We start from the raw sequence: 26,983 nt of genomic DNA on the forward strand, positions 1-26,983 counted from the left end.
TTTCTGTGATCTCATTAAATCACACACACAGTCTCAATCCAGAAAATAGATCCCATCATATGTGATAATCAAAACCTTGGGCTTTCCTTTCAGTTGTAATCTTTTCGGTATTACCTCCAGCTGAGTCTGCAGCTAGGGGAAGCCTGAGGTCCTGGAAAGGAAGCATGAGGCTTTTCTCCTTTATCGCCTTATGCTTTCACTCCTCCTCCCCATGATGTTGATGGAAAAGTTTCTAACCCTTTCAGAAAATTATATTTTCTATATTTGAAAAGCTTGACTGAGGTATATGCAGGAAGTTAAGAGACTCACAAAATGTTGAAGGGACATTAGTAATTAATTAATCCTATTTGCTTATTTTACAGGAGATCTAAATTCCTGCAAGAATTATCAGAAAATATACAAAGAGATGAATAACTGAGTTTTTAACTATAATATTAGATAATAGTATGAATATTTCTTAAATTTATAAGAAGGCAGAACTGGCTTTCATTTAATATATGTATTACAAGAATTGGAAAGCTAAAAACCACATTTCTAAGACTCTGTTACAGTTAGGGCTTGGATGCAATTAGTTTTGCCAGTGAGATAGTCATCTAGGCTCAGAAGGCAAAGGGAAGCTAAAGCTAAATTTTTGTTACAATGTTGATGGGCAAATATAGTCCAACAGGTGTGCTTTCATCAGCTGAACTCCATGTTCCACACTTTAGCCCCCCAGTTTGTATGTTGGAGGCATCTGCAGTGATAGAAGCAGTTTCCTGCCCTCTGGATAGTAGCTCTAGTGGTGTAGGTCTAGGAGGTTCCTGCAGCAATCTCCTAGTTTCTGCTTATTTCAGCTCTTCGACCTTTTGCAAGCACCGAATTCCCTGTATTATACACCTTTCTTCAGGAAATATAGTGTTTTTTATCTCCTGCACTAAATCATGAGCATATGCATATAAATCATAATATGAAATCTTAAAAAACAGGAGTACTTTTGCTGAAGCATTAAGCATATAATCAGTCAGCAGGTCCCCAAACATCTAATTCCTGAATATCTCATATATCCTGTCTCTATTATCCATTTCTCTGATGCTACTCTAATTTAAGTCCTCAGCCTCTCTGGCCTAGATTGTTGAAATAACATCTTGGGTTTTTGGTCTCCTTGATTCTAGTCACCATCTGCTCCAGTCTCCATGTGAATCTGATCTGGTCTGATGTTGTCACTTCCTTGTTCAAAATTCTCGAATGGACAATCATGATCCAGAAGGTGGTATCCAAACCTGTGATTGCGGCACTTCAGTATCCTTCATAACCTGGGTCCTGCATGTTTAACCCATATTCTGCTATTCCCATCACCTATGGTCCAGCAAAACTGAACTAATTATAGTTCCCCCGTCATGTGTTCTTACTTTTCTATGCATTTGCACATATTTTTCTCTCTGCCTGTTTTCTATTTCTTGTCCCTTATCTGTCTGGAAAGCATCTATTCTTACTTCAAGACTCAGCTTGAAGGAAGAATGATAGAAGTGCATGATTTAGTGCGCTCTTCTCACGCTCCTTGAAGCCTCTCTTATTCTTCCTCCAGGTGGACTTAGATTTTTCTTCCTACATGCTAGCATTACACTGAACCATACTTCCACTGTGACATTTATCATCTGTCTCGCCACTAGACTTCATGGTTCTGGATGGAAAGCACTGTGTTTTCTCATCTTTGAATCCCCCAAAAGACTATTATAATGCTTGACATATAGAAGGCTGTCAGTACAGTAAAAGGAATGGCCAGAGGAAGGGAAGGAGGGAAACAGAAGCGGGAAGCACAGGTATAGAAACGTGAGGGAGCCAGAGACAAGCTTCAAAGACCACAATTCTATCTTTTGAGTTCACTAGTTTTACAAGCTCCTCTACTAGAGTTAGATCAGCAACTCAGATCAGGCCCTCCTAAGTTTCCAGAAATCTGAGCTACTTTTCACTGTTGGCACAACAAAACGTTTCATTATAGTCCAGGTGCATAGCCTTTGTTTATATATTCTATATTTCCAAAGCAAAAATAAATAAAATAATCATTGTTCCCCTAATCTCCCAGGAGTTTCACCTTACAGCTCCAGTGGCCATGGCAATCACTGTTTTATACTTTTTGTAACAAGAACCAGGGACTTCAGTCTTGCCCTTTTCCTACCCCCTTTCTTCTTTTTACTCCACCCACCCCTCCCCTGTTCTCTTATCCCTACCACACTCAGTCCTTCGCTTTCAGATTTTACGAGGGCCCTATACCATTAAAAATACAAGGAAAAAAAGGAATTTTTACTTTAAGAATAACTCCTCCCCCTTTCCCAATTTTTACATCAAAAGATATTGTTAAATGCCATTCTCTTCCACATTTAGAGAACTGCAAATTCTCTGCAGAGAGAAAGGTGATTACTTAAGAGGTGAAGCATCTTAGAGCATTCAAAATAAGAAGTGATTTTGTACAGAGGATGTCATGCAGTAGGCTAAACGTCTATTTCTCATTCCTTTATTTGTTACCTCTGAGACCTTGAAGAAGTAGTTTCTAGTCTCGGCATGCCAAAGCTTCATCTGCAATTGAGAGCATTGGATTGATGATCTTCAAGGTCCTTCCTGCTCTAGCATTCACTGACTCTGCTATTTTTGACATATTGAATAATCAGAAGCAGCTAGTTTTAGTATCTTATTATAGCAAAAGTGGTAAAAATAATGAGCATGTACTATCAATGTGCATCTATGTCTTCTTATGTTTGAGTGAGGTTCCTGATACATAAACCTTGGCTGATAGTTTCTACTGAAAAAATCGTAAGTATTAAAGACACTCTTCTGAAGGTGTTCTCTCCAGACTCTCCTACAGGTAATCATGAGCAAGAGGGTTGGCATCATCGGAGCTGGAGTCAGTGGCTTGGCTGCCATACGGTGCTGTCTGGAGGAGGGGCTGGAGCCCACTTGCTTTGAAAGGAGCAATGATGTTGGAGGCCTGTGGAAATTCTCGGTGAGTGGCACATCATTGGAACACCAGTGAAAGGAGATGGGTTCCAGTGCAAATCAAATTTGGTCAATTCTAATTCAGATTTAGGAGGCAGGTCACAAAAGCTCCAGATCTGGAAAGTAAAATCTTACCTCTCCCATCATACTAATGCCCAAAAAACTATTTCACACCAGCAAAATGTGTCCTGACAAGGACATCTTCAGCTCATAAAACATCATCACCTGCATGGTGAAGTCCAGATCTCCAAGCTGTAAAGGGCACTAATGTTAGTAATTAGTTAAAAATGTACCATGGCCTTCCCAGGTAACTGAAACGATTCTATTCTTTATTGCTCTTAAATGCTAGGAACATGGTTGGAAAAGAGGCAAACAAACCTGGACTGAGATCCTGAGGTCAGAAGTCCTGAGTTCTAATTTCAACTTGTAGGTTTTCTAGGCAGATAGATTTCAGGCCAGTTGCTTTTGTTTCCCTGGACCTCAAATGCCCATTTGTCAAATGCAGAGGATATGATTCTATAATTAACTTACGTCTATTGAGCAGATAGAAATTATTATAGATGATGATTGTGTGTGATGTGCGTGCAGTTGTTGAATAGTCTATCGGCTCCAAATCCAAAGAGAAAATTTATGGTCTTTGTCATTTGGACTCACCGTAGAAATAATATAATTAGGAAATAGTCCTTGTAAACACATTTTTTTTTTTAAATTTCAAAGCCAAGTTTGGAGAAACTTCTAGTTCTTCTGTCCTGAATTTCCCAGTCATTGTAATCAGTTGTAGATGATACATATTTGGCTTGAAAACATTATATTCACATCATTCGTCTTGTAACTACTTCCTGTCCTGGTCTCAGTTATTGCCCTGCCTGCACCAATAGCCTCCTCCAACAGAGTATATTAGTGCTAACTTAGAACACATCTTTATTCTTCTCCAAGCTTTTTTTTTAAAAAAAAAAATTGGTTTTGTAACCCTTAAAGCACTCCATGAGATATAAGGTCATTAATTTTTATTTCCCAGTAGGGGGTAATCAAGAGTTAATATTTTTCAAGAATTTAATTTTCCTTATTTACATTTGCTCAGGGAAATGTGGACAGCTTAGACTAAATCATAAAACGGCTTTCTACCATCTCCCTAGTAACAATTAAATTATGCTTGAGCATCTATTCTGGTAGTTTGTGCTAAGTACTGGAATGACAAATATGGAATACAATCACTCTTTGTAAATTGTTCCATTTCATTTGATTAAGCAAACCATAATATAATTCCACAATCCTTTGATAGCAAATTGGCAAAAATTCATTTGATAGCAGAATCTCTTCTGAAATCATAAGGTTAAAAAAACGTGAATTGGATCAACATGAGGCTAAGGCTCACTTTCTGTTGTACAGCAGAAATTTTATTGCATTTGACAGATTGCTGCCCCAGATCTGTCTAGGAGTGTTATGGAGCGAAATCCAAAAATGTACACGTTCCAAAATATATCTGGCCTAAGACTTTTAAATAAGAGATTACATAATCACGACAACAAGATAGACCTTGTCACCATCAATTCAATGGACAAGTACCTCGAGCTTTTAGAAGAGGGTGGACTACGGAAATCTTAGTAGGTCAAAGTAAACCTCCCACAGGGATGACACTTAGCCTTGAAGGATAACCCCAGACAAGCAAAATAGAGGACACCCTGTGACACAACTCCTAGAGAGTGCATTTCCCAACAGAGTCTGCGAATGGCACTCCATAGACCTATGAAGGCATTGGCTGTGTACCAGCACCAGGTAATAGAGACTAACAATCAGGAGGCACAGAAAAGACAATGAATATGGTGTGTGCAGAGAGGGATCCATGAGTTAGCTAATATAGCCAGATCAGAAAGTTTTTATTTAAGGAAGCAATAATATGATACAAAGATCAATAACATACAAAGTTGGATTCTGAGTTATCAATAAGATGCAAAGTTGGATTCTGAGTTATCCACAAGAGGAAATTCCTCTTTTCCATAAGGTCATGTCTGTAAGCAATATTCTACTCAAAGGCCTGGTGAGGAGATGGACCCATACAAATACTGAAAACTTTAGCCCCCTCCACACACCCCAACCCTTCCTTCTTTTGTTAGAAAAGTTGCTTGGCACAATATATAATGAGAGGAATTTTTTTTAACGTGTTACATAAGACTTTATCTTGCAAGCCTTTTTTAGAAGGTGTTCTAGCAGACAGAAACCTGATAATTCTGAACTTTTCACTATTTGCTTTTTCTGAGAAATGAAAACCAAATGGGATTTACATACTAGCAGGCTGAATGTGAGTGTGTCTTCAGTTTCATCCACTCCTAAATAGGGCCTCATGTCCTCAAAAGATTTTATTACTGCCTTAATAACAAGCTGCTTAACAGCCAAGTGTGAAGACTCACGCCCATTATCCCAGCACTTTGGGAGGCTGAAGCAAGTGGATCACCTGAGGTCAGGAGTTCCAGCCTGGCCAACACGAAAAAACCCCATCTCTACTAAAAACACAAAAATTAGTCAGGTGTGGTGGTGGGTGTCTGTAATCCCAGCTACTCAGGAGGCTGAGGCAGGAGAATCTCTTGAACCCAGGAGGCAGAAGTTGCAGTGAGCTGAGATCATGCCACCGCACTCCAGCCTGGGCAACAAAGAAAGACACCATTTCAAAAAAAAAAAAAAAAAAGCTTAACAATAGGTTAGTAGCATTTTGATTGCAACAGCTGTAACCAGGACTATTTGAACTTTTTCCCACTCATTTATTCATTTATTCATTCGATGAATACATACTGAGTACATTATGTGTAGGGTACTATGTTAAGCATAACTGCAGATAAGAGACCAGTCAGCACTGTAAAAGCAGTGAGAAAACAAGTATTAGAATAACTATAAGTGACTATATAATGAGGGCAGTAAGGATAATGGGAGCTTAGTAAAGCTAAAGATGATTTGGCAGTAGCTGAGAGGGAAGGTAAGGAAAGGCATGAGAAAGTTGAAGGCAACTTTTGAGCGTATTTCAAGGGCATATTTAGACAAGGAGATATGGGACTCATAAGCAGAGCTGGAATAGGAAAGAAGATCAAGGTAGACTGCTCAGATGCATGTACAACATTCTGAAATTAACCTCTGCCTTTGCCCTCAAGTTACTTATGTTCTCGTGGGAAAGATAAGAGATGAACACAGTTATCATCTAAGACAGATGGTGCCCACAGCTGCTTAGATCTCTGGTTCTAGGGCAAGCTCCCTCAGCTAGAGGCAGAGCCTAAGTTGAATTTCCTCCTTACTGGCTCAAACCACACCTCATATTGAAATAATAAAAATGCATGCTCCCTGGAGCAACTGACTTGTTATATAATACATTTGTTTTCTGTGTTTGTTTGGAGAACAGTGTTTTAGGAAAAATTCCAAGGAGCTGTAGTGTACATACTCTTCTCTCCTTGTGTTATAATTGCCTGGGGTCAAGGGGCATAAAAATATTTCAAGATGGAAATAGTCCAAGGCCTTAGCATCTGTTTCCCAGAACAGAGTCTCACATTCTTTAACCAGGCTCCATCCCACAGTTCAGCCCTGCCTCCTTTCAATGGGCAGCTGAAAAAAAACGCCTTCCAACCTCTCCTCCTCCTCACAACCATCAGTAAAAGGCACTAGTTGTGGGTGAAAGGGAAGCACTCAGCCTGCCAAACTGCTGGGCCTGAGCCTTCACCCTTTTCCTGACCTCCACAGACACTTTTAAAAGTTTAAATTCCTGTGCTTCCATGCTTATGAGAAATACAGCAACCATGAATAGAGGAAGATTGGGTTTTCAACTTCAGAAAAAATACTGAGGCTTCGGGCAGCCGCCTGCTTCCCCACTGGGACACAATCCTCTCAACCCTTTCCAGCACTTTTTGTCTCCCTCTTCCAGAGGTCATCTGGTGTGAGAGGGAGATACACATCTTGAATCCATCAGCAACGTGACATTCCATCTCTTTCCCCCATTGCACAAGAGTCCCTTCGGGACCTCGGAAGCAGAAGCTGCCAGCTCTGAAATGTATGTTCAAGGCAGCACATTGTGTGCACTTTTACCCTCCCCTCACGACTGAGAGGAAATGTTTATTTTCAATGTAGCCTTTGACTGCCTCTAAAAGATAAGCCACTTTTCAATTACACAGAGGCTTTACAATGAAGTGCCAAGATCTAACACATGTTCTAAGGGCTCTGGTTTCCTGTGTTTCTTTGGTGAGGAGTGAAGGCCAGCAACTGGTGAGCCAAAGAACAGGGTTCATTTACAACAGAGCAGTGGTTGTCAAAGTGTGGTTCCTAAACCAGCTGCATCAGCATCACCAGGAACTTCTTAGAAATGCAAACCACCCCAGACTCTACCCGAGACAGATTGAATCTGAAATTCTAAGAATAGAGCCCAAGAATCTATGGTCTAAGGAGCCCTCCAGGTGATTCTGATTATGCCAAAGTTGGGAAACCACTTCAATATCGGGTTGTTGCCAACGAAGAGTTTGCTAAACTCCAATAGCAAATATATAGGCTGGAAGTCAAAGCCTCCTGTAAACTGTTTTGTTTTTTGTTTGTTTGTTTTAACCTGAGTATAAGGTCAGAACCAGTGGTGGCACAGGAAAAAGCAAAAACCACTAAGTGACTATAAAGACAGAGCTAACACTAGTGTAATTACAGCAAGAGGATTCACGTAGAAAGATCTCCAGTTCTGTGCCAGGTGCTACGCGAAGGGCTTTCCATTCCATATCTTACTGAGAGCTTTTAATTTTTGTTTATGCTTTTAAATATTAACAGGTTCTTTAGTCAACCAAGAATTAAACCGCTGTGTTCGCTGAAGGGAACACAATTCTTGGCTTTCTCTTTAAGCTTTCTTATTCTCCCTAGGACCACACAGAAGAAGGCAGAGCCAGCATTTACCAGTCTGTGTTCACGAACTCTTCCAAAGAAATGATGTGCTTTCCAGACTTCCCTTACCCAGATGATTACCCAAACTATATGCACCACAGCAAGCTCCAGGAATATATAAAGACATTTGCTCAAAAGAAGGATCTTTTAAGATACATACAGTTTGAGGTAGGGGCGTCATAACTTGTACTGTTGAAATTAATATACGTGTAGATTAGAGAAAAGGAGACAGCAAACTATTATAAAAATTAGAGCCAAATGTTTGGGCACCTCAGTAATCAAAGGTTGGCTCTGATTATAAAGCATTCATGCATTGAATTTTTTTTTCTACTAGACTTATTAGTCCACTACTCCCTGAGAGCTTTCAGACTACCTTAGAAAATGGAGGCAACTATCCTGTCATTGTCCACTTTCCACCCTCATGCTCTGATGTTTTGGAAATAATCCAAAATTCTTTAGTATATATTAGGAATTTTGTCAGTTCAATGCCAACGAGTTGTGGTTCAAAAAACCACAGCATTTGGTAGGAATTCTCCCATTACATTATGAAAAGGTTAACAACTTAAATGGGAAATATAGTCATTGCCCCCATTTTTACCCACTCGGTTCGTAAGTTTTTTTTTACTAAAAAGACTTAAGATTTCAGCATTGTTTCTGTGAGAATAATGTTTTACATTTGTTTGGGACTCTTTATTGAGCATTTCTGTCCATATGTTTGGAACTCAATTAACTGCTGTTAAATGCAGAACACGTGCATATAGTGGGAAAAACAATCAGCAGAATTATGAACTGTGATGATATTTGCATCATTCTTTTACCTGGAGTAGTCCCAAATGTATAGTGAAAATAAAATTTTCCAATAGTCATTTTATTCCATTCATTCATTACATTCATTTGCTTCCATCACAGTATTAATATCAACAAACATTAATGAAGTTCCTACTGTGTGCTAGGATTGTGCTATGTGCTACATGTAAAAGAAAAAGAGGTCTAAGACTCAGCTCTCAAGAAGTTATTTCAAAATAAATATATAAAGGGTAAGTAATAAGATTCCAGTAACAATTTCAAACAAAGAGAAAACTTTTTAAAGCTATCTATGATTTGTTTATAAATAAAACAATGCTATGGAGATCATGAAGCAAGAGGCAACACTTTGGGGGAAGGTATTTTCTACAGGAGGTAAAATTTAGTTGTATTTAGTAGGTGTTTTAGATAAATGAGTGGCATGAGTACAATTAGAGAGGTGGGAAAATGCCCTGCTCATTTGGAGAACAGTGGGCAAACCAAGTTGGCTAGGAGGGAGATATATCTGCTAAGATGAGATATGGCCACATATATCAGTAAACTAGTGTGTAAATACTGTGATTTTGAAAAACAGAGGATTATTTTGCAACCATGTAAAACAAGTCCAAAGATGGGACACCCAGAGCTTCTGTGATGGCACCAAAGTCATCAAAGATTCAGCTTCACCCTTCTTAGCATGAGGCCTACATCATGAGGTTTGCCTTGTGGTCCAAAACAGTTGCTGAAGCTGGAGTCATCACATCTGCCTTCTAGGCCAAAAAAAAAAAAAGGAAAGAATGAAGGGCAAACGGATGTTCTCCCAGCTGAATCAGCTCCCCTTTTACAAATTCTCCTGAAAAACCTGTCCAACATTGTCTGCTTATATCTCACAGGCCACCCTAGTTGCACAGGAACCTGGAAAAGGCATCCCTTTGCTGGGTATGTTGTCACTCCAAACAAAATCAGGGTTCTGTTAGTAAGAATGAAGGGAGAATGGACATTAGGGAAGCACTCTGCAGCATATGTTCCAGAAAAGTCTGTGGGAATAACAGAAAATAAAACCAAAAGAGTACATTGGAACAAAATTGCATGGACTTAATAGTAATCGCATTTGAAATGTAGAATAAGTTTTAGAGGCTGTGAAGTAACAGAAATTGAGCAGGAGACATGAAATGAATATGGTCCTTTAGAAAGATTAATCTGACAAGCAGGACAAAGGATGGCTTGTAGGAAATGGGAGGTTGAAGACAGGCTAGTTATAGGTTTTTGCCATAGTCCATGCAAGGGAGTGATAAGAACTTGAATGAAGGCAGTGTTAGCAATCATGGAAAGAAAGCGTGAGATTGGGAGAGAAATTATTGTTTAAACATAAGGCAAGGATGGAGAAATAACAAGGAAAAGAAGTCATGGATTTGAAGCATAAGTGGCTGGGAGGTTCATGTCATCATTCAAAGAAATAAAGTCAGAAGCCAGTTTCAAAGGAAATTTAAGTAGGTCAATCAAAACCTGCTACATATGAGGAAGTATTAGGTGGCCCTCCAGATGGAAAGGTCAAGCTAAACTGGATAGAAGAGAAACCAAGGATAGATGTATTTGTATATTCATACCATGAAAGTTGCTAATATTTCTAAGGTAGAGTATTTATGCAGAGCAAAAGAGATGCCAACGATCAAACCTTGAGATAGTCCCATATTTATTGAGTAGATGGAACACGAGGTCAGAAAAGGAGGAAGTCAGTAGAGGGTAGCCATAAGAAAGTAACACAGATTTGTTAGATGACATCTTTCACAAAAATATTCAGTGTGATTTACCCCTAAATCTACTAACTTGATGTCAAAAAGTAAATGTACTCCAGTGAGTAATTTTTCTTGTGAGATTCAAATACTCACTGAAGATTCACTGTGACTCCAATTTTAATATCTTTCTATACATCTCTGAATGACCAAGAGAGCTCATAACAGTTATTTCTTCCACAGAAACAAGGCAAAAAGGAAAAAAATTTTCACATACAGAATTGTAAATAGAAAAATAAATTTTCTGGTTTTCTTTAAGACCCTGGTTTCCAGTATAAAGAAATGTACCAGCTTCTTAGTCACGGGCCAATGGGTTGTTGTTACTGAAAAGGATGGGAAACAGGAATCTACTATTTTTGATGCTGTAATGATTTGTTCAGGACATCACGTATACCCCAATCTGCCAACTGATTCCTTTCCTGGTAAGTTTGAAAAATATATAATAATCTGGGGACTTTATATGCAAACCTCAAGAGTTAGAAACATATATTTCTATAGATATTATATAATGATTATTCTTAAAGTCCCAAAGATTTCAAAAGAAAAAAAATTAAGTTTAATGATAGGATAGATGTAGTAATAAATAGTTTCACAAGTCCTTATATTAAAATAATCAAGGACCTGCAAGCCAGAGATCAGACAAACACAAGTTCCTATTTTACAGACAGTAACTGAAATATAAGTTCTGACAGCACACGGGATCTCCGAGCACAGTTACATTCAAAAAAAGGAGTCCAACTGCCAAATGGCTTATGTTATTTATAGGAGACTCCTAAGTTTCTAATTTCATCTTCATCCACAATTTGCAAATAAACTTTAGAAATCTCAGTGATTTGTGTGTGGGTACACGCATGGGTGTGTGTATAGCAGCACGCTTCGTTACCATCCAAAAGTGGCAAACCTCAAATAAATACAACATATAGGTGCCTTCCATGCCACAGGAACACAGTCTACTCAAAGATATTAGAGTTCCCATATCTAGGTATGATGTCTGTAGGCCAAGGCAAATTAAAGAGTGAAGGTTCAGAAGGAAAATAAGATTAAAATTCTTAATGTTAACAGGCAGTATATTTAATGTTTATGAGCATGGGATCAGAACACCTGGGTTCAACTTATTATTCCACTAGTTCCTTACCACTTAACTTGTCTCAATTTCCTCATCTTTTAAAATAGGGACAATAGCCTACCATGCAGGGATGTTATCAAGATCAAATGGCTAAAACACGTAAAGCATTTAGCAGAGGATCTAGCCCACAGAGTTAACTCAATAAATATTAACCATTATTATTATCGAAACATAAATTCTCATGCCTTAAGACTTTTTAAGACACTATAAGTAAGTTTTAGGGGGCTTAATGTCAAAAAATGTTAAATGGATAAATACACTTCAACTGGGGAATTTTTTAATTAAAACCAATAATAGGTTTAAAAAGACACAAAGAAAACATCTTCATAATTTCTGAAAATCAGTTCAAACCACTCACCATGTTCCACTTAGGCCTGGATCGGTTTCGAGGCAACTACCTCCATAGCTGGGATTATAAGAATCCAGAAGCCTTCAAGGGGAAGAGGGTCCTCGTGATCGGTCTGGGGAATTCGGGATCTGATATTGCTGTTGAGCTCAGCCGTCTGGCTACACAGGTACATGACATAAAGGTTTTGGGAAATAAACCTAAGGTAGGGCTGTGCTACTAAGTCAGCAGCCAAGGCACTAAAGATGGTACTTACATGTCACATCACAAGAGATCCACTTTTTGTATGTGGCCCTTTAAATCAAGGAGGACTTGAGACATCCTCCATGTGAAGCCAGGTAATGTGGCCCATGCTAGTAAGGAAGTACATTCCATTGAATCCAAAGATAAGTGCATGAGTGTGTGTATGTATAGGTGAGTGTGTATGTGTCTATTTCTTGCTTTCATTTTATATTCTGATCACCTCCAAATAGACTAGTTCCTGGTCAGACTTAATCTTTATTTATTTAACAGTATTAATTACAACCTATCATGCAAAAAGCACTGTGTTTACCACCCTGAAGTTCTGAAAGATATGCATGATTTGGTATTTACTAACATTAATTCAATCAACAGCAGGTGCTTAACAAATATTGGGCACTTACTATGCTTACTATGTGTCAGAACTATGAAAAACTAAAAATAAATGCATAAATAAGTTAAGCTAGTTCCTGACTTCAAGGAAGAGTCAATGGATGGAGATGAGGTTCGCAGGTACACACAGACTATTACCAAAGGAGGTAGTGAGTCTTCCAGTAGAATTAGGTGTGGCAATAGCAACACAGGGAAAAGAGAATCCAACTTAGCCTGGATAAGGTCAAGGAAGACTTCCCAGAGGACTCCAAGCTGAATCATGTATCACCGATAGACCCTAAAGAAACAACATATTTTTAAGAAAATAGGCTCTCAATAAATAAATTCTTAAAGGGATATAAATAAAACCTAAATTTTTTAAACTAAAAATTTCCTTCAGTTATCACAAAGTTAAAGTCTATTTTGCAAAGATGGTAAAATAGATAAGCAGCCAGACTTGTCTCAGGGCTGAGGCGGTTGCCATGGTTTGGGTTGCTCAGGAGAAGTCCTTGGGGTATGTGTATAGGGAGAACTGGAAAAGACAACCAGGGACAGAGAACAGAATTAAATCCTTGACATCTTATCAGCCTAATTTCAGCTAGAGATTTAGCTACATTTTTCCCCCACCTAGCCCACTATCACCGGCCACAGCCACTGGGGCTCACTGGATCATCTGGTCCCTACCAGACTTGCCATGTTAGTCTATGAGTACGTGAAGATTAAACCATCACAGTTGAACACAGAACCCTATTGCTCTTAGAGGTATGGTTCTAATCCTTTCAACAACTACACACCAGCCCTCAGGGGTGGTGAGAGAGTCCTGTCTCTACTAGTTTAAATTTTAGACTTAAAAAAATTTTTTTTTTATTTTAAGTTCTGGGATACACGTACAGACCATGCATAGGTATGCATATGCCATGGTGGTTTGCTGTGCCTATCAATCCTTCATCCAGAGTTTAAGCCCCGCATGCATTAGGTATTTGTCTTAATGCTCTCCCTCCCCTAGCCACCCACTCTCCCGACAGGCCCCGGTGTGTGTTGTTCCCCCCCCTGTGTCCATGTTTTCTCATTGTTCAACTCCCACTTATGAGTGAGAACATGCGGTGTTTGGTTTTCTGTTCCTGTGTTAGTTTGCTGAGGATGATGGTTTTTATAGCTTCATCTATGTGTCTGCAAAGGACATGAACTCATTCTTTTTTATGGTTGCTAATCAATTTATTTAGACCCACCTTTTAAAAGTGTTCCTACTTGGATATTGAGGAAAATGCATGGAAGTGCCCAAAGAAGTGTGTTGTGTTTGCTTATTTCTTACAGAGTGATACTGAAATCTGTGTTGCCTTTCCCCACCAGGTCATTATCAGTACCAGAAGTGGTTCCTGGGTCATGAGTCGGGTCTGGGATGATGGCTATCCTTGGGATATGGTGTACGTTACCCGCTTTGCATCCTTTCTCCAGAATGTCCTTCCTTCATTCGTCTCTGACTGGTTATATGTCCAGAAGATGAACACGTGGTTTAAGCATGAGAACTATGGCCTGATACCTTTAAATGGGTACTTAAAAATAGAATTTTTTTTTCAAAAATGGGGGCACTCATTTAAGTGAATTTATTCTCTCTAGAACTTACTTTTGTTGTCTCATTGAGCCTAGTAACATTAAACTAAAGGTTTCACAGGTGACAGGATATACCCAGAGACCATGCATGGCTTGGAAACCTTATTGAAATTAGTCCAGTACAGAAAGGGTATAGAAAAACCTGAAATGGAGATAATGCTGGCAGATAAATCACCCTGCCATGCATGATTCATTTGTGGTAGCTACAAGCTAACACATAGAACTTTGAGGGCTGAACAAACTTAAATTGGTTTTTTGGAAGAATATCTTGTCCATGCTTATGGGTGAAAGGGGATATCAATAATAATACCTGCTTCTCAAGATGGTTGTGGTATTCAGTAATACAAAAATATAAAAATTGCTTTGAAAATGATAAAGCTTTAAAAAAATTGGTTCTTCTTAGTCTCAAATTTTTTAATGTGCTTCAAAGGAGCAAATAACAAAACGGTGTTAATCAACATGTCTCAGCAAGTAGGACATCTCAAAACAAAAGTGCACACTTCTTCCACCCCGAAATGCTGACATTTTTGCAGAACCGTAAGGAGGCATGGAACACGTAAAGCAATGGAGAGTCACAGAACTAACACGGCCCGTAAGATTAGTCAGTTCATTTATTTACTTCTTTATAGAGACAAGGCCCAACACTTACTAATTAGGAAGGTTACTCCAGGCAGAAGAACCAGCATATCAATAGAAAAAAAGAATATTTAAGTTGATAAGAAAAGAAAGAACTGAGAAATTTTATCTCCTAGCCCATGCTAGCCAAAAGTTTCATTGTGTTTAGAGAAAGGTTAAGAAAAAGGAGGAACTGCAAATCAAAAGAACAAATGCCGGATTTAGGAGCTAAACTGTCAATCCAAAGCACTTATTCTACCAAGGCATGCAGACTGCTATAACTCTTAAAAAAAATGTTGATTTTGTGCATTTAACACTGGGGCCTGCTTGAGGGTAGAGGGTGGGAGGAAGGAGAGGATTAGAAAAAATACTTATCAGGTACTATGCTTACTACCCAGGCGACGAAATTATCTGTACACCAAACCCCTGTGACACAGTTTACTTATATAACAAACCATGGACCCCCAAACCTAAAATAAAAGTTTTTAAAAATTATGCTTAATATAAGTCCCATAGCTTGAGCTGGTTAAGATTTTTTTATCTTGTAAGAGTATCTATAAATTATATTTTGGCCTTTCCATTTCGACAATTAAAACATAGTTTTGGAGATTCATTCATTCTAAAAACTAAGCTTCCTTTTGGAAAGGATTCCAATTACCCAAAGTTTCTGGAGGGAGAAAGGGGGAGAAAAAACAGGTTTCATTGCGATCTATGTTTTGCTACCTTGTAAGGTAAAAGAAGAGGTTGCAGGATTAGATAGACAGAAAATGATATGGAAGTAGAGACACATTTCAGGATTTGCAAAGTTTGTGTCTGAGATACTTGCAGGAAATTCCAGAATCTCAAAGGAAACTTAAATCAAAATGAAATATATCGTCCTGAAAAATATTATTCCTAGAATTTTGGCAACTAAAATGCAATATCAACGTTGTTATACTTTTTTTGTGGACACAGCTGATGAAAGAAAACCAAACATGGCAATAAAACTTCCCACCACTGCAAGTTTGACTTCCCCCATGTAAGCAAGACCTTAAAGTTATGATAATAGTGCACTTATAACAACAGTGCTTGCATGTACCAGGAACTGTTTTAAGTACTTTAAGGATAATTGGTCATTTAATTTTCACAACAACCTATGAGGAAGATTCCATCACCATCCCCAATTTTACACATAAAGAAACAAATACAGAAAAGTAACAACTAGTAAGAGATGGAGCTAGGTTATGAACCTGGGCCATTTGCTTCCAGAGTTGGCATTCTTAACCACTTTATGTCTGTAAATTAGTTTTATTCTCATTTAGGAAAGGAATTGCCATGAGAGGAGAGAGTTCAATAGCACTCATGCTGATGTTTAACTGCTCGATGTCATTTCAATGTTATGGGCTATTGCAGGTATGTCTTGGAAATGAGCTATTTACAGCAAGGATGTTTGCCTCTCATTTCTGTAGTTCCCTGAGAAAAGAGTCTGTGTTCAATGATGAGCTCCCGTCCCGCATCCTGTGTGGCCTTGTGTCCATCAAGCCCAGTGTGAAGGAGTTCACAGAAACCTCAGCTGTGTTTGAGGATGGGACCGTGTTTGAGGCTATCGACTCTGTCATCTTTGCAACAGGCTATGATTATTCCTACCCCTTCCTTGATGAGACCATCATAAAAAGCAGAAACAACGAGGTCACCTTGTTTAAAGGCATCTTTCCCCCACTAATGGAGAAGCCAACCTTAGCTGTGATTGGCTTGGTTCAGTCCCTTGGAGCTGCCATCCCCACAGCAGACCTGCAAGCCTGCTGGGCTGCTAAAGTATTTGCAAGTAGGCGGGCCATTCTATCTTTCATTCATTTTATCAATGAACATTTATTGAACATGTGCTATATGCAAAGCACTGTGCTAGCGATACAAAGAGAACAAGACAATCATGTTCCTTGACCTCTCAGAGCTTAAAACGGGTTGTGGAGGATGCCATAATAGGGAAATTTGGGGGGTTCTAGCGAGAGGAGTTGGACAGTGAGTTATTTTACACAGAGCAAACAGCATGCAGGAAGTCATAAAGGTGAGGAAAAGCATGAAATGTGTAAGGACCCAGAAACATTTTGGTGGGAAGGGAATATAAAGCAGAGGCAGGGAGTGGCAAGAAATACAGGTTTATAAGTCATGTTAAAGAGCTTAAACTTCTCATAGGGATTTAGAAGGACTTTGCAAGATTTTAAGCAAGAAAAAACTAGCAGAGGATAACTGCAATGTCAGGCTACATTATGAAGGTTGGAAGGGCCCTGGTGAGTGTTGGAGGTATGCCAGAAACCTCACTGGTGTCAACTTCTGTCAGAATAACAAAGTCAGGCCACTCTGATTCTCGTGACAATCGTCTTCTTCCCTCCCTCTACTCTAGACCTCATGGTCTCCAGGGACTACAAGTAGGCTTATGTGAGGAAATCAAGAATATGAGGATGACATAGAGAAAGGCAATGTCTCAAATATATTGATTTAATTTACTCCAGTCATACTATTATTATCATTATTACTAAAAATGTTCTTTTACTCAAGTATTCTCCAAAATATTGAACAATATAGGTATAACTTACCCAACATAACTAATCTATAAAAACTTACACTATTGGTAATTAGTAAAACATAACAATCATGAAATATATATCTATTATCTAAAATTTTTGTGGATAAATTTCTATTTCACATATACCATGAAATATCATTATTTAAATAAACCCCATCATTAAATATTTTGTAAACGTGCTCCCTGCAAAATACTTCCATTGCCTTTTTCCTTTGAAAGGCACAACAATGCCAAGAGCCTGAGGTATTATGAGAAGACTGGATACAGTTCATAAACCTAGGACATTTTCATGAAGCAAATGGTATCATTTATTTATTCCACAAATATTTACTGAACACCTGCTATGTGTTAGACTCTAACCTGGCATTTAGGACACAACAACAAATGAAGCAGAACAAAAATCTGGCCTCGTACTTTCTAGCAGGGTGTCCAGCCAATATCAATCATAGGGTACTACCAGGCTGACATAAGAGCCTAACGATGACTGTGAAGTGTTCATGCATTGCAAATTTTAGAGCAACTTTCATCCATTGTTACAAAGGCAAATAAGTTACCATCATCAGTTAAAAGAAGTTGCATTGATGTAGTGAAATTTGCAAAAAGCTAAAAAAGTGTCTACTGCCCCTTAAAACACTTTAAATAGCTGCAGAAGATCTTTAAAATCCTATGCTTCCTTCCAAAATGCCAGAAACCTTAAAGGGAACTGTTTTACCAGATTCTTTCTTCAGAGAAGTTTTAGGAAGAAGATATAGAAAAAAAAAAAAAGGAAGAAATTATTAAGCTATTATATGCATGAAGTGTACTGAGCACATATGTTGAGGATTAGGTCCTCCATAATGTTACAGAAATAAGAGACTGAGTGACTTGAAGCTACGACTGTCTCTACTGTCCCTATCTCACTACAGGCCAGCTTTGCCATTCCCAAAGAAGGTCCATTAACTTTTCAGGTCTTTGTTTCTATGAACTGGTATTTTGCTAAAAATATCAAAGACAGCTCCTCTTGATACAAAAATTTTCAGGAATACAGTTCATAAAAACCAAATGAATTCCATCATATGTCATTATGCATTTCTGATGTCTTTGTGTTTTTCAATATTTTTCTCTTCATTTCTTTTCTAGACTCATGTACCCTGCCAACTATGAATGAAATGATGGATGACATTGATGAGAAAATGGGGAAAAAACTCAAGTGGTAAGCAATTGTACTTGCTAATAGAGCAAGTCCTAAAATGTGCCTTTATATGCAGAAAAACATTTATATGCTCTAAATATTGTCATTAGAGTTTACATTTTTCGAACACGTGCAATAATCAAACAATATTTAGAGAGTAAACAGTCATTACACTTCTTTTGTGTAACTCAAGAATAGAGGTTTTCTATCAGTGATAATTTTGCCCTCCAGAGGACATATGGCAAAATCTGGAGACACTTTTGGTCATTGTGAGTGGAGAGGGCATGCTACCAGCATCTTATGGGTAGATAACAGGGATTCTGCTAACCATCCAGCAATGCAGAGCACCGTCCACCAAAACAAATAATTATCTGGCTCAAAATGTCAATAGTGCTGAGGTTAAGAAACGACTCTATAAATGACTACAGTTGACCTTTGAACAACACAGATTTGAATTATATGGGTCCACTTATACATGAATTTTTTTCAATTAACATATGACAGGCTGGGCACGGTGGCTCGTGCCTGTAATCCCAACACTTTGGGAGGCTAAGGCAGGCAGATTTCCCTGAGGTCAGGAGTTCGAGACCAGTCTGGCCAACATGGTAAAACCCTGTCTCTACTAAAAATACAAAAAAAATTAGCTGGGCACGGTGGCGTGCGTCTATAATCCCAGCTACTCAGGAGGCTGAGGCAGGGGAATTACTTGAATCAGGGAGGTGGAGGTTGCAGTGAGCCGAGATCGCACCACTGCACTCTAGCCTAGGTGACAGAGTGAGACTCCATCTCGAAAAAAAAAAAAAAATTGCAATTTTTTGGAGATTTGCAGCAATTTAAAAACCTCAAAGATGAATTGTGTAGCCTAGAAATATTGAATAAATTAAGAAAAAGATGGCATGTATAAAATATATGTAGATACTAGTCTGTTTCATCATTTACTACCATGAAATATACACAAATCTATTGTTAAAAAATTAAAATTTATCAAAACTTAATGCATACAAACTCTAACAGACTATACATGGCACCATTCATAGCCAACAGAAATGTAAACAAACAAAGATGCAATATTGTCATAATTGCATAAAATTAATGGTAGTACATGATATACTAGTATAATAATTTTGTAGCCACCTCCTGTTGGTATTGCAGTGAGCTCAAGTGTTTTGAGTATCTACTTAAAATTCTGTGTGACATTAATTATTTTCACCTGAGCAGCTCATAGCTCCAGTAAATTCTGCATCACAGTAAAAAGTGATCTCTTAAGGTTCTCACATATTTTTATCACATTTAGTGCAATACCTTAAGCCTTTAATAACACCATGGGCTCCATATGAAGTGTCATTAATGATGTTGGAAGTGCTCCCAAGAAGCAGAGAAAAGTTATGACATTATAAGAAAAAAATTGAGTTGCTTAATATATACTATACATTGAGTTCTGCAGCTATAGTTACCCACCATTTCAAGATAAATGAATCTAGTGCAGCTATGCCAGCAGCCATGACATCTTGCACTTTTTGTAAAATATATTTTTATTTTGTATTGAAAATGCGGCTTTTTGTGTGGGTTCAGGATTGCTATAAGAAAGTATACATATAGATTCTAATATAATTTGAGAAAAAGTGAAGTCATTATATGACAAAGCAAAAGGAAGGTGAAGGATCTAAAGCTGGAAAATTTAATGCCAGCAAAGGATGATTTGATTATATTAGAAAGAGCTTTGGCTTAAAAAATGTCAAGATAACAGGAGACGTGCTTGCTAACAACCAAGAAGGAGGAGATGAATTCCCAGATGCCATTATGAAAATCATTGAGGAGGAAGGATATCTGCCTGAACAGATTTTTAATGCAGACAAAAGTGCCTTATTCTGGAAAAAAAAAAAAAAAAAAAGCAAGTCACAAAGGCCATTTATTAATAAGGAGGAGAAGTGAGCACGAGGATTAGGGAGGGAAATAATAAGCTAACTACTGTTTTGTGCAAATGCAGTCAGATTTATGATCAGGACAACCCCTATCTATGAAGCTACCCCCTCAAGCCTTGAAGGGAAAAGATGAATATCAGCTTCCTCTCTTTTGGTTATACAAGACCCTTTTTCTGGATTAGTTCTGTCAATGCTTTGTCCCTGAAGTCAGAAAGTCCTTGCCAATAAGAGACTGCCTTTTAAAGTTTTTTTTTGATATAGACAATGCCCCTGACCACCCAGAACCCCATGCGTTCAACATCGAAGGCATCTAAGTGGTCTAATTTCCCCCAAACGCAACATTCTAATTCAGTCTTTATATCAGGGAGTCATATGGATCTTTAAGGCTCATCACATACCGTACTCTATGGAAAAGATTGTCAATGCTGTGGAAGATAACCCCAATAGAGAGAACATCATGAAAGTCTGGAAGGATTATACCACCGAAGATGTCCTAATTATTACAGAAAAAGCCATGAAAGCCATCAATCCTAAAACAACATATTTATCCTGGAGAAAACTATGTCCAGATGTTATATATGACTTCAGAGGATTTACAACAGAGCCAATCTTGAAAAAGATTGTGGATATGGCAAAATAAAAAGGCGAGGATGAAGGGTTTCAAGATATGGATCATGGAGAAATTCAAGAGCTAATAGACACCACTAATAGACACTTTTAATTCCACACTAGAGGAACTAAAAGATGACTTGATGGAGATGAGTGCTTCCAAAGCAGTGCCATATGAGAAAGAAGATATAGAAAAAGCCATGCCAGAAATAAATTGACATTAGATAATCTGGCAGACGGGTTCCAGTTATTCAAGACTGCTTTTGACTTCTTTTATAACATAGACCCTTCTATGATACAGGCACTGAAACTAAAGCAAATGATAGAGGAAGGATTACTACTATATAGAAAATCTTTATAGAAATAAAAAAGCAAAAGTCAGACGGAAATTATAATGTATTTCCATAATTACACCAAAGTGTCTGCCTCTCCTGCCCCCAATTCTACCTCCTTCATCTCTTCCACTTCTGCCACCCCTAAAACAGCAAGACCAACCCCTTCTGTTTCTCCTCCTCCTCCTCCTCAGCCTACTCAACATAAAGATGATGAGGATGAAGATATTTATAAGTCACTTCCACTTAATGAATAGTAAACATATTTTTTCTTCCTCATAATTTTCTTAATAACATTTTCTTTTGTCCAGCTTACTTTATTGTAAGAATAGCATTTAATACATATGATATATAAAATATGTGTTAATCAACTGTTTGTGTTATTGGTAAGGCTTCCAGTCAACAGTAGGTTAATAAGAGTTAAGCATTTGGGGAGTCAAAAGTTACACATGGATTTTTGACTGCAAGAGGACTCAATGCCCCTAACCCCTGAGTTCTTCCAAAGTCAACTGAATATAGGGAGTTTCTTTACTTTTTCAAACATTTAACATGGCGTTGATATGTCAACCTAAAGGAAAACACAGAGACAAATTTAATATAAAAAGAACTGATTTGGGCCAAGTTTGAGGACTGCAACCCAGGAGCACAGTCAAATTGCCCTGAATATACACTCCATTAGCAGCAGTTACAAGTAGGTTTTTAAAGGAAAAACAAGAGTCAACTTCTAAGTTGTTTACCAAGAACTTACATTAAAATTATATAAGCTATTGATTGGCTATACACTGTTCTTTGTATCACAAATTCCAGGAACATGAAGATGATGGGTGAGACAGCTAGTCAGGAATCAAAATGCCTTTTAACAATTGCCCCCAGACATTGGTAGAGGGCAGCATGACAAGTCCCATACGCCTGGCTATCTGAGCTTGATAAATTTTGCATACCCCACATAGCGCAGACTACTCTGAGCTATTTTTCTTCTCTCACATTGAATGCCACAATGTAGTCACCCACTCAAGGCCTAGAGAAGAAAAGAAATGGAATCCTCAGATTCAACAAAACCTCCTCTGCTCAACTTCATCCAGTTCACAGAACACCTCTCAGAGCTGGGCACTTTTATGTGCTAACAATTCATGCAGTTTGATACCTTTTCCTTTAGAGCCCAGTAGGAATAAAGATGAGGAAACAGGTTAAAATGTTCATCTTATTGCTTAAATGATAAGCTGCTCTTCAGAGTTTCAAAAAGCAAATTAGGCCACGTTCCAACTAAAAGAACTATAGAGGCAGAAAGGGAGTGATCTCTTTTCTGTCATAAAAGGTAATGGCCAACACCCCTATAACAAAAGACAGGTTACAAGAGAAAAACATAACAGATTTATTATGTGCACATGTGTGCATAAGAGCCTTAGAAAACATGAACTCAAAGGAGGGCCAGTTCGTTCATGTTTAAATATTCTCTTCACTGGGGATAGGGGAGATGGAAGTGTAAAAGTAAATGATTTTTCAGAGGAAATTAATGAGTCCAAAGAACAGCAGCCCAGACCAAGTTTCTCTGTGCTTTGGGGGAGGTGTAATCACCCAACAGATTCATCTTGCTCACTGCCCAGAAAAGCTGATGCACTGAGAACAGCAGGTTTTTCCAATAGGGAGAGTTTAATAAACACACAGCTGTCAGAGGCATTTGAACCAGAGTGACTCCATCTTGAATAGGGGTTGGGTAAAATGAGGCTGAGACCTCTAGGCTGCATTCCCAGGAGGTTAGGCATTCTTAGACACAGGACGAGATAGGAGGGCAGCACAAGATTCAGGTCACAAAGACCTTGCTGATAAAACATGATTCAGTAATGAAGCTGGCCAAAACCCACCAAAACCAAGATGATGAAAAAAGTGACCTCTGGTCATCCTCACTACTTATTATATGCTGATTCTAATGAATTAGCATGCTAGAAGACACTCCCACCAGCACCATGACAGTTTACAAATGCCATGGCGATATCAGGAAGTTACCCTATCTAGTCTAAAAAGTGGAGGAACCCTCAATTCTGGGAACTGCCCATTTCTTTCCTGGAAAACTCATGAATAATCCACCCCTTGTTTAAAATGTAATCAAGAAGTAACTATAAGCATACTCAGTTGAGCAGCCCATGCCACTGCTCTGCCTATGAAGTAGCCATTCTTTTATTTCTTTACTTTCTTAATAAACTTGCTTTGACTTTACGGACTGGCCCTGAATTCCTTCTTGTGAGAGGTCCAAGAACCCTCTTTTGGGGTCTGGCCAGCTAAACAGAAGGACAGGAGTTTATTACTACTCAAATCAGCCTCCATGAAAATTCAGAGGCTAGGTTTTTTTAAGGATAGCTTGGTAGTCTGGGGCTAGGGAATGGGGAATGTTGATTGGTTGGATCAGGGATGAAACCACAAGGAGTCAAAGCTTGTCTTCTGGTCTTCCTGGGAGGAGACCACATGACAAGATGAACCAGTTTACCAGTCCGGGTAGTGCCAGCTGGCCCATCAGAATGCAGGGTCTGAAAAATATCTTGAGCACCAATCTTAGGTTGTACAATGGTGATGTTATCCACAGGAGCAATTGGAGACTTCTGACTGCATGACTCCTGAGCCCTAATTTCTTACCTTGTGGCTAATTTGTTAGTTCTACAAGAGCAGTCTGACCCCCAAGCAAGGAGGGGGTTTGTTTCTGGAAAGGGCTGTTACCATCTTTGTTTCAAAGTTAAACTATAAACTAAATTTCTCCCATAGTTAGCTTGGCCTATGCTCAGGAATGAATAACGGAAACTTGGAGATTAGAAGAAAGATGGAGTGATTACATTTTTTTCACAGTCATGATATTTTTAAAGGTGATTTCAGAGGTAACATCACAGGATATAGGAGACTGAAGGGAGGAAAGCATGTCAAACAAAGGCTGTCCTGTTCTGCAGATGAAACCTCACAGAGAGCAGCTCTCAGAGTCAGTAGCCTATGATGAAAGTTTCTCTGTCAGACATTCAGCGGTGCCTGACTCTCAGGCTCTCTCTCCTGCGAGTTAATATTTCCTCGAGTGGGCAAGGGAGGCCTCCGAGAAACGTAGTTTCCATCTTCTGTTTACTTCCCTTTATTTTCCCCACAGATAAAAATCTCCTTCACAAAGGCAGCTTTTCAGGGCTATTTCTGTCTGCAGGCCCTCTGAATGGCCATCTCAAAATCTTTCGAGGAAGTATATATTTTGCAGTAAAATATTTTTTGTTTTCTTTAGTATGAAACAATGTATATTATTAGATTATAGAAGCATTAAAACCATCCATGATCCCACTTTTAAACAAACTAATCTGAAAGTCTAACATTGGGGCAGATTCTAAGCAATGTATTATAAAGAATAATGTGTTAATGAGTAAACTAAGTTAATTGGTCTCCTTAAACCAGAGGGTCAGTTTACTCCACACCACATGGCCAAAGGCAAAAGTCCAACATTACATCAAACTCAGATAGAGATTAGGAAGGAGGAGAAAAGCAGCTCGCTTAGCCAAAGGAAAAGCAATAAATTCAATTTTGTAGAAAAGGGGGGTATAAATGGAATTGCCATTTAAAATATTATTTTTCTGAAAGAAAACATAAGAAATTAATGGTCTTAATTGCAACTGTAACACTTATTGCAGTATGTTCTCTTCTTTCCTCAGGTTTGGCCAGAGCCAGACTTTGCAGACAGATTACATCACATATATGGATGAGCTGGGCTCTTTCATAGGGGCCAAGCCTAACATACCATGGCTCTTCCTGACAGATCTCCGCCTGGCCCTGGAGGTGTACTTTGGCCCTTGCAGCCCATATCAGTTTCGACTGATGGGACCAGGGAAGTGGGATGGGGCCAGAAATGCCATCCTGACCCAATGGAACCGGACAGTGAAGCCAACCAGGACAACAGTTGTCAGTGAAGCTCAGCGACCCCACCCCTTTTACAATTTGCTTAAAATGCTTTCATTCCCATTACTCCTTCTGGCTGCTACACTTACATTTTATTAATGAGAAAGTCTTTGAGGTCTCAAAGTTCAGAGTAGAAGTGTAATCACACAATACAACACACACACACAATCACAACATAGTTCCTCTCTCCTTTCCTGAAGATATGAAAATCAGTCTTGGCCCATTTGAATTAAAGTATAAGTAAAATGGAAAATACTCAGCCTCTCTCTCTGTTGGGAATCTGTTCTCTAAAAGGCTTTTCACATGCTGAATTGGCAAATTTGGGGATGCTTAAGACAAGACAGGAAGTTGAATATGCATGAGCATGGATTTTCAGGCTGAACAAAGTTTAATAAAATGTAAAGGCATTTTATTTTGTCCATTATAGTATATCAACCAAATGTATTTTTCACATTAACTGAAGTTCTTGACATTAAATCAACATAGAGAGTTAAGTTCATACCAAGACAACAACAAAGATAAAATGAACACATTGCTTAAAAGATACATACTGCCAAAGCTCTCCCAAGAAGAAACATATAACCTGAATAGACCTAAATCTATTAAAGTACTTGAATTTGTAGTTTAAAAACTCTTCCACAAAGAACAACAGGCCAAGATGGCTTCACTGGTTAATTCTGTCAAACATTTAAGAAGGCAGTAGACCAATTATACACAAAATTTTCCAGAAGATTAAAGAGGACAGAATAAACCTCAGCTCATTGTACGAGGTCATCAAAGCCCTGACACCTAAACAAGACAAACACAATCTAAAAATGTAAAATATAGATCAATATCCTTCATGAAGATATATGCAAAAATTCTTAACAAATGTTAATATAATCCAACAGTATATAAAATAAATCACATAACCAAGTAAGAATTATTCTGGGAAAGCAATGTTGGTTTAATAGTCAATGTAATTCACCACATTTGTAAACTAAAAATGAAAAACCATATGATCATCTCAATAGATGCATAAAAAGCATCTGACAAAAGCCAACATCCATTCCTGAAGAAAACAACAAAGTGATAGAAGGAAACTTCAACATGAAAAAGAGCATCTATGATAAACCTACAACTAACATCATACTCAATGGTGAAAAACTAACTGCAGTATTTCTAAGATCAGGAATAATATAAAGGTCTTGGTTCTCACCACTTCTAGTCAGCATCCTACTGGGGTTTCTAGCCAGGGCAATAAAGAAAAAAAAAGAGAAAAGATATCAAAAGTGGAATGGAAGTAGAACTTTCTTTATTCTTAGACAACATGATTGTCTATGCAGAAATTTTGAACTGTACACAAAAATTACTAGAATAATTGTATTTCTGTATACTAACAGTAAATGGAAAAATAGAAAATTGTAAACTATTATTTATAACATCCAAAAATATGAAATATTTAGGATAAGCCAGCATAAGAAAGGTAAAATCTATACACTGAAAGCTAGAAAACATAGCAGAGAGAAATTAAAGGTCAAAATAAATGGAGAGATACACTTATCTTGGGTTGGACCATCAATATTGTGGTGATGTCAATTATCCCCAAATTGATCCATAGTTTCAATGCAATACTCCTAACATACTTTTTTATAGAAGTTTATTCTAAAATTAATGAGGTATTTAAAGGACCTAGAATTGTTAAAAATAACTTTGAAAAGCCCGGGCACAATGGCTCACGCTGGT

The 26,983-nt window shown here is 38.2% G+C and overlaps 1 protein-coding gene across 1 annotated transcript; it reads left to right on the forward strand.

Annotated features, from left to right (window-relative positions):
* The first annotated feature begins 954 nt into the window (after positions 1-954).
* On the forward strand, positions 955-25,979 carry LOC105484399 (putative dimethylaniline monooxygenase [N-oxide-forming] 6). Its single transcript, XM_011745939.3, has 8 exons — positions 955-2,977; positions 7,843-8,031; positions 10,699-10,861; positions 11,938-12,080; positions 13,874-14,073; positions 16,198-16,553; positions 18,432-18,504; positions 25,015-25,979. Exons 1-8 carry the CDS (start codon positions 2,846-2,848, stop codon positions 25,355-25,357), a joined length of 1,599 nt encoding a protein of 532 aa, XP_011744241.2. The 5' UTR covers positions 955-2,845; the 3' UTR covers positions 25,358-25,979.
* Positions 25,980-26,983: the final 1,004 nt, after the last annotated feature.

Source organism: Macaca nemestrina, chromosome 1 (genome assembly GCF_043159975.1).
Source record: "Macaca nemestrina isolate mMacNem1 chromosome 1, mMacNem.hap1, whole genome shotgun sequence".
NCBI lineage: Eukaryota > Metazoa > Chordata > Mammalia > Primates > Cercopithecidae > Macaca > Macaca nemestrina.

Bases quoted from the DNA above. Each gene is read 5' to 3' on its own strand.
- LOC105484399 (XM_011745939.3), top strand. From the start codon at position 2,846: ATGAGCAAGAGGGTTGGCATCATCGGAGCTGGAGTCAGTGGCTTGGCT. The intron at 2,978-7,842 runs GTGAGTGGCACA...TATTCTCCCTAG, and splicing joins GAGGCCTGTGGAAATTCTCG to GACCACACAGAAGAAGGCAG. The intron at 14,074-16,197 runs GTACTTAAAAAT...TCATTTCTGTAG, and splicing joins GGCCTGATACCTTTAAATGG to TTCCCTGAGAAAAGAGTCTG.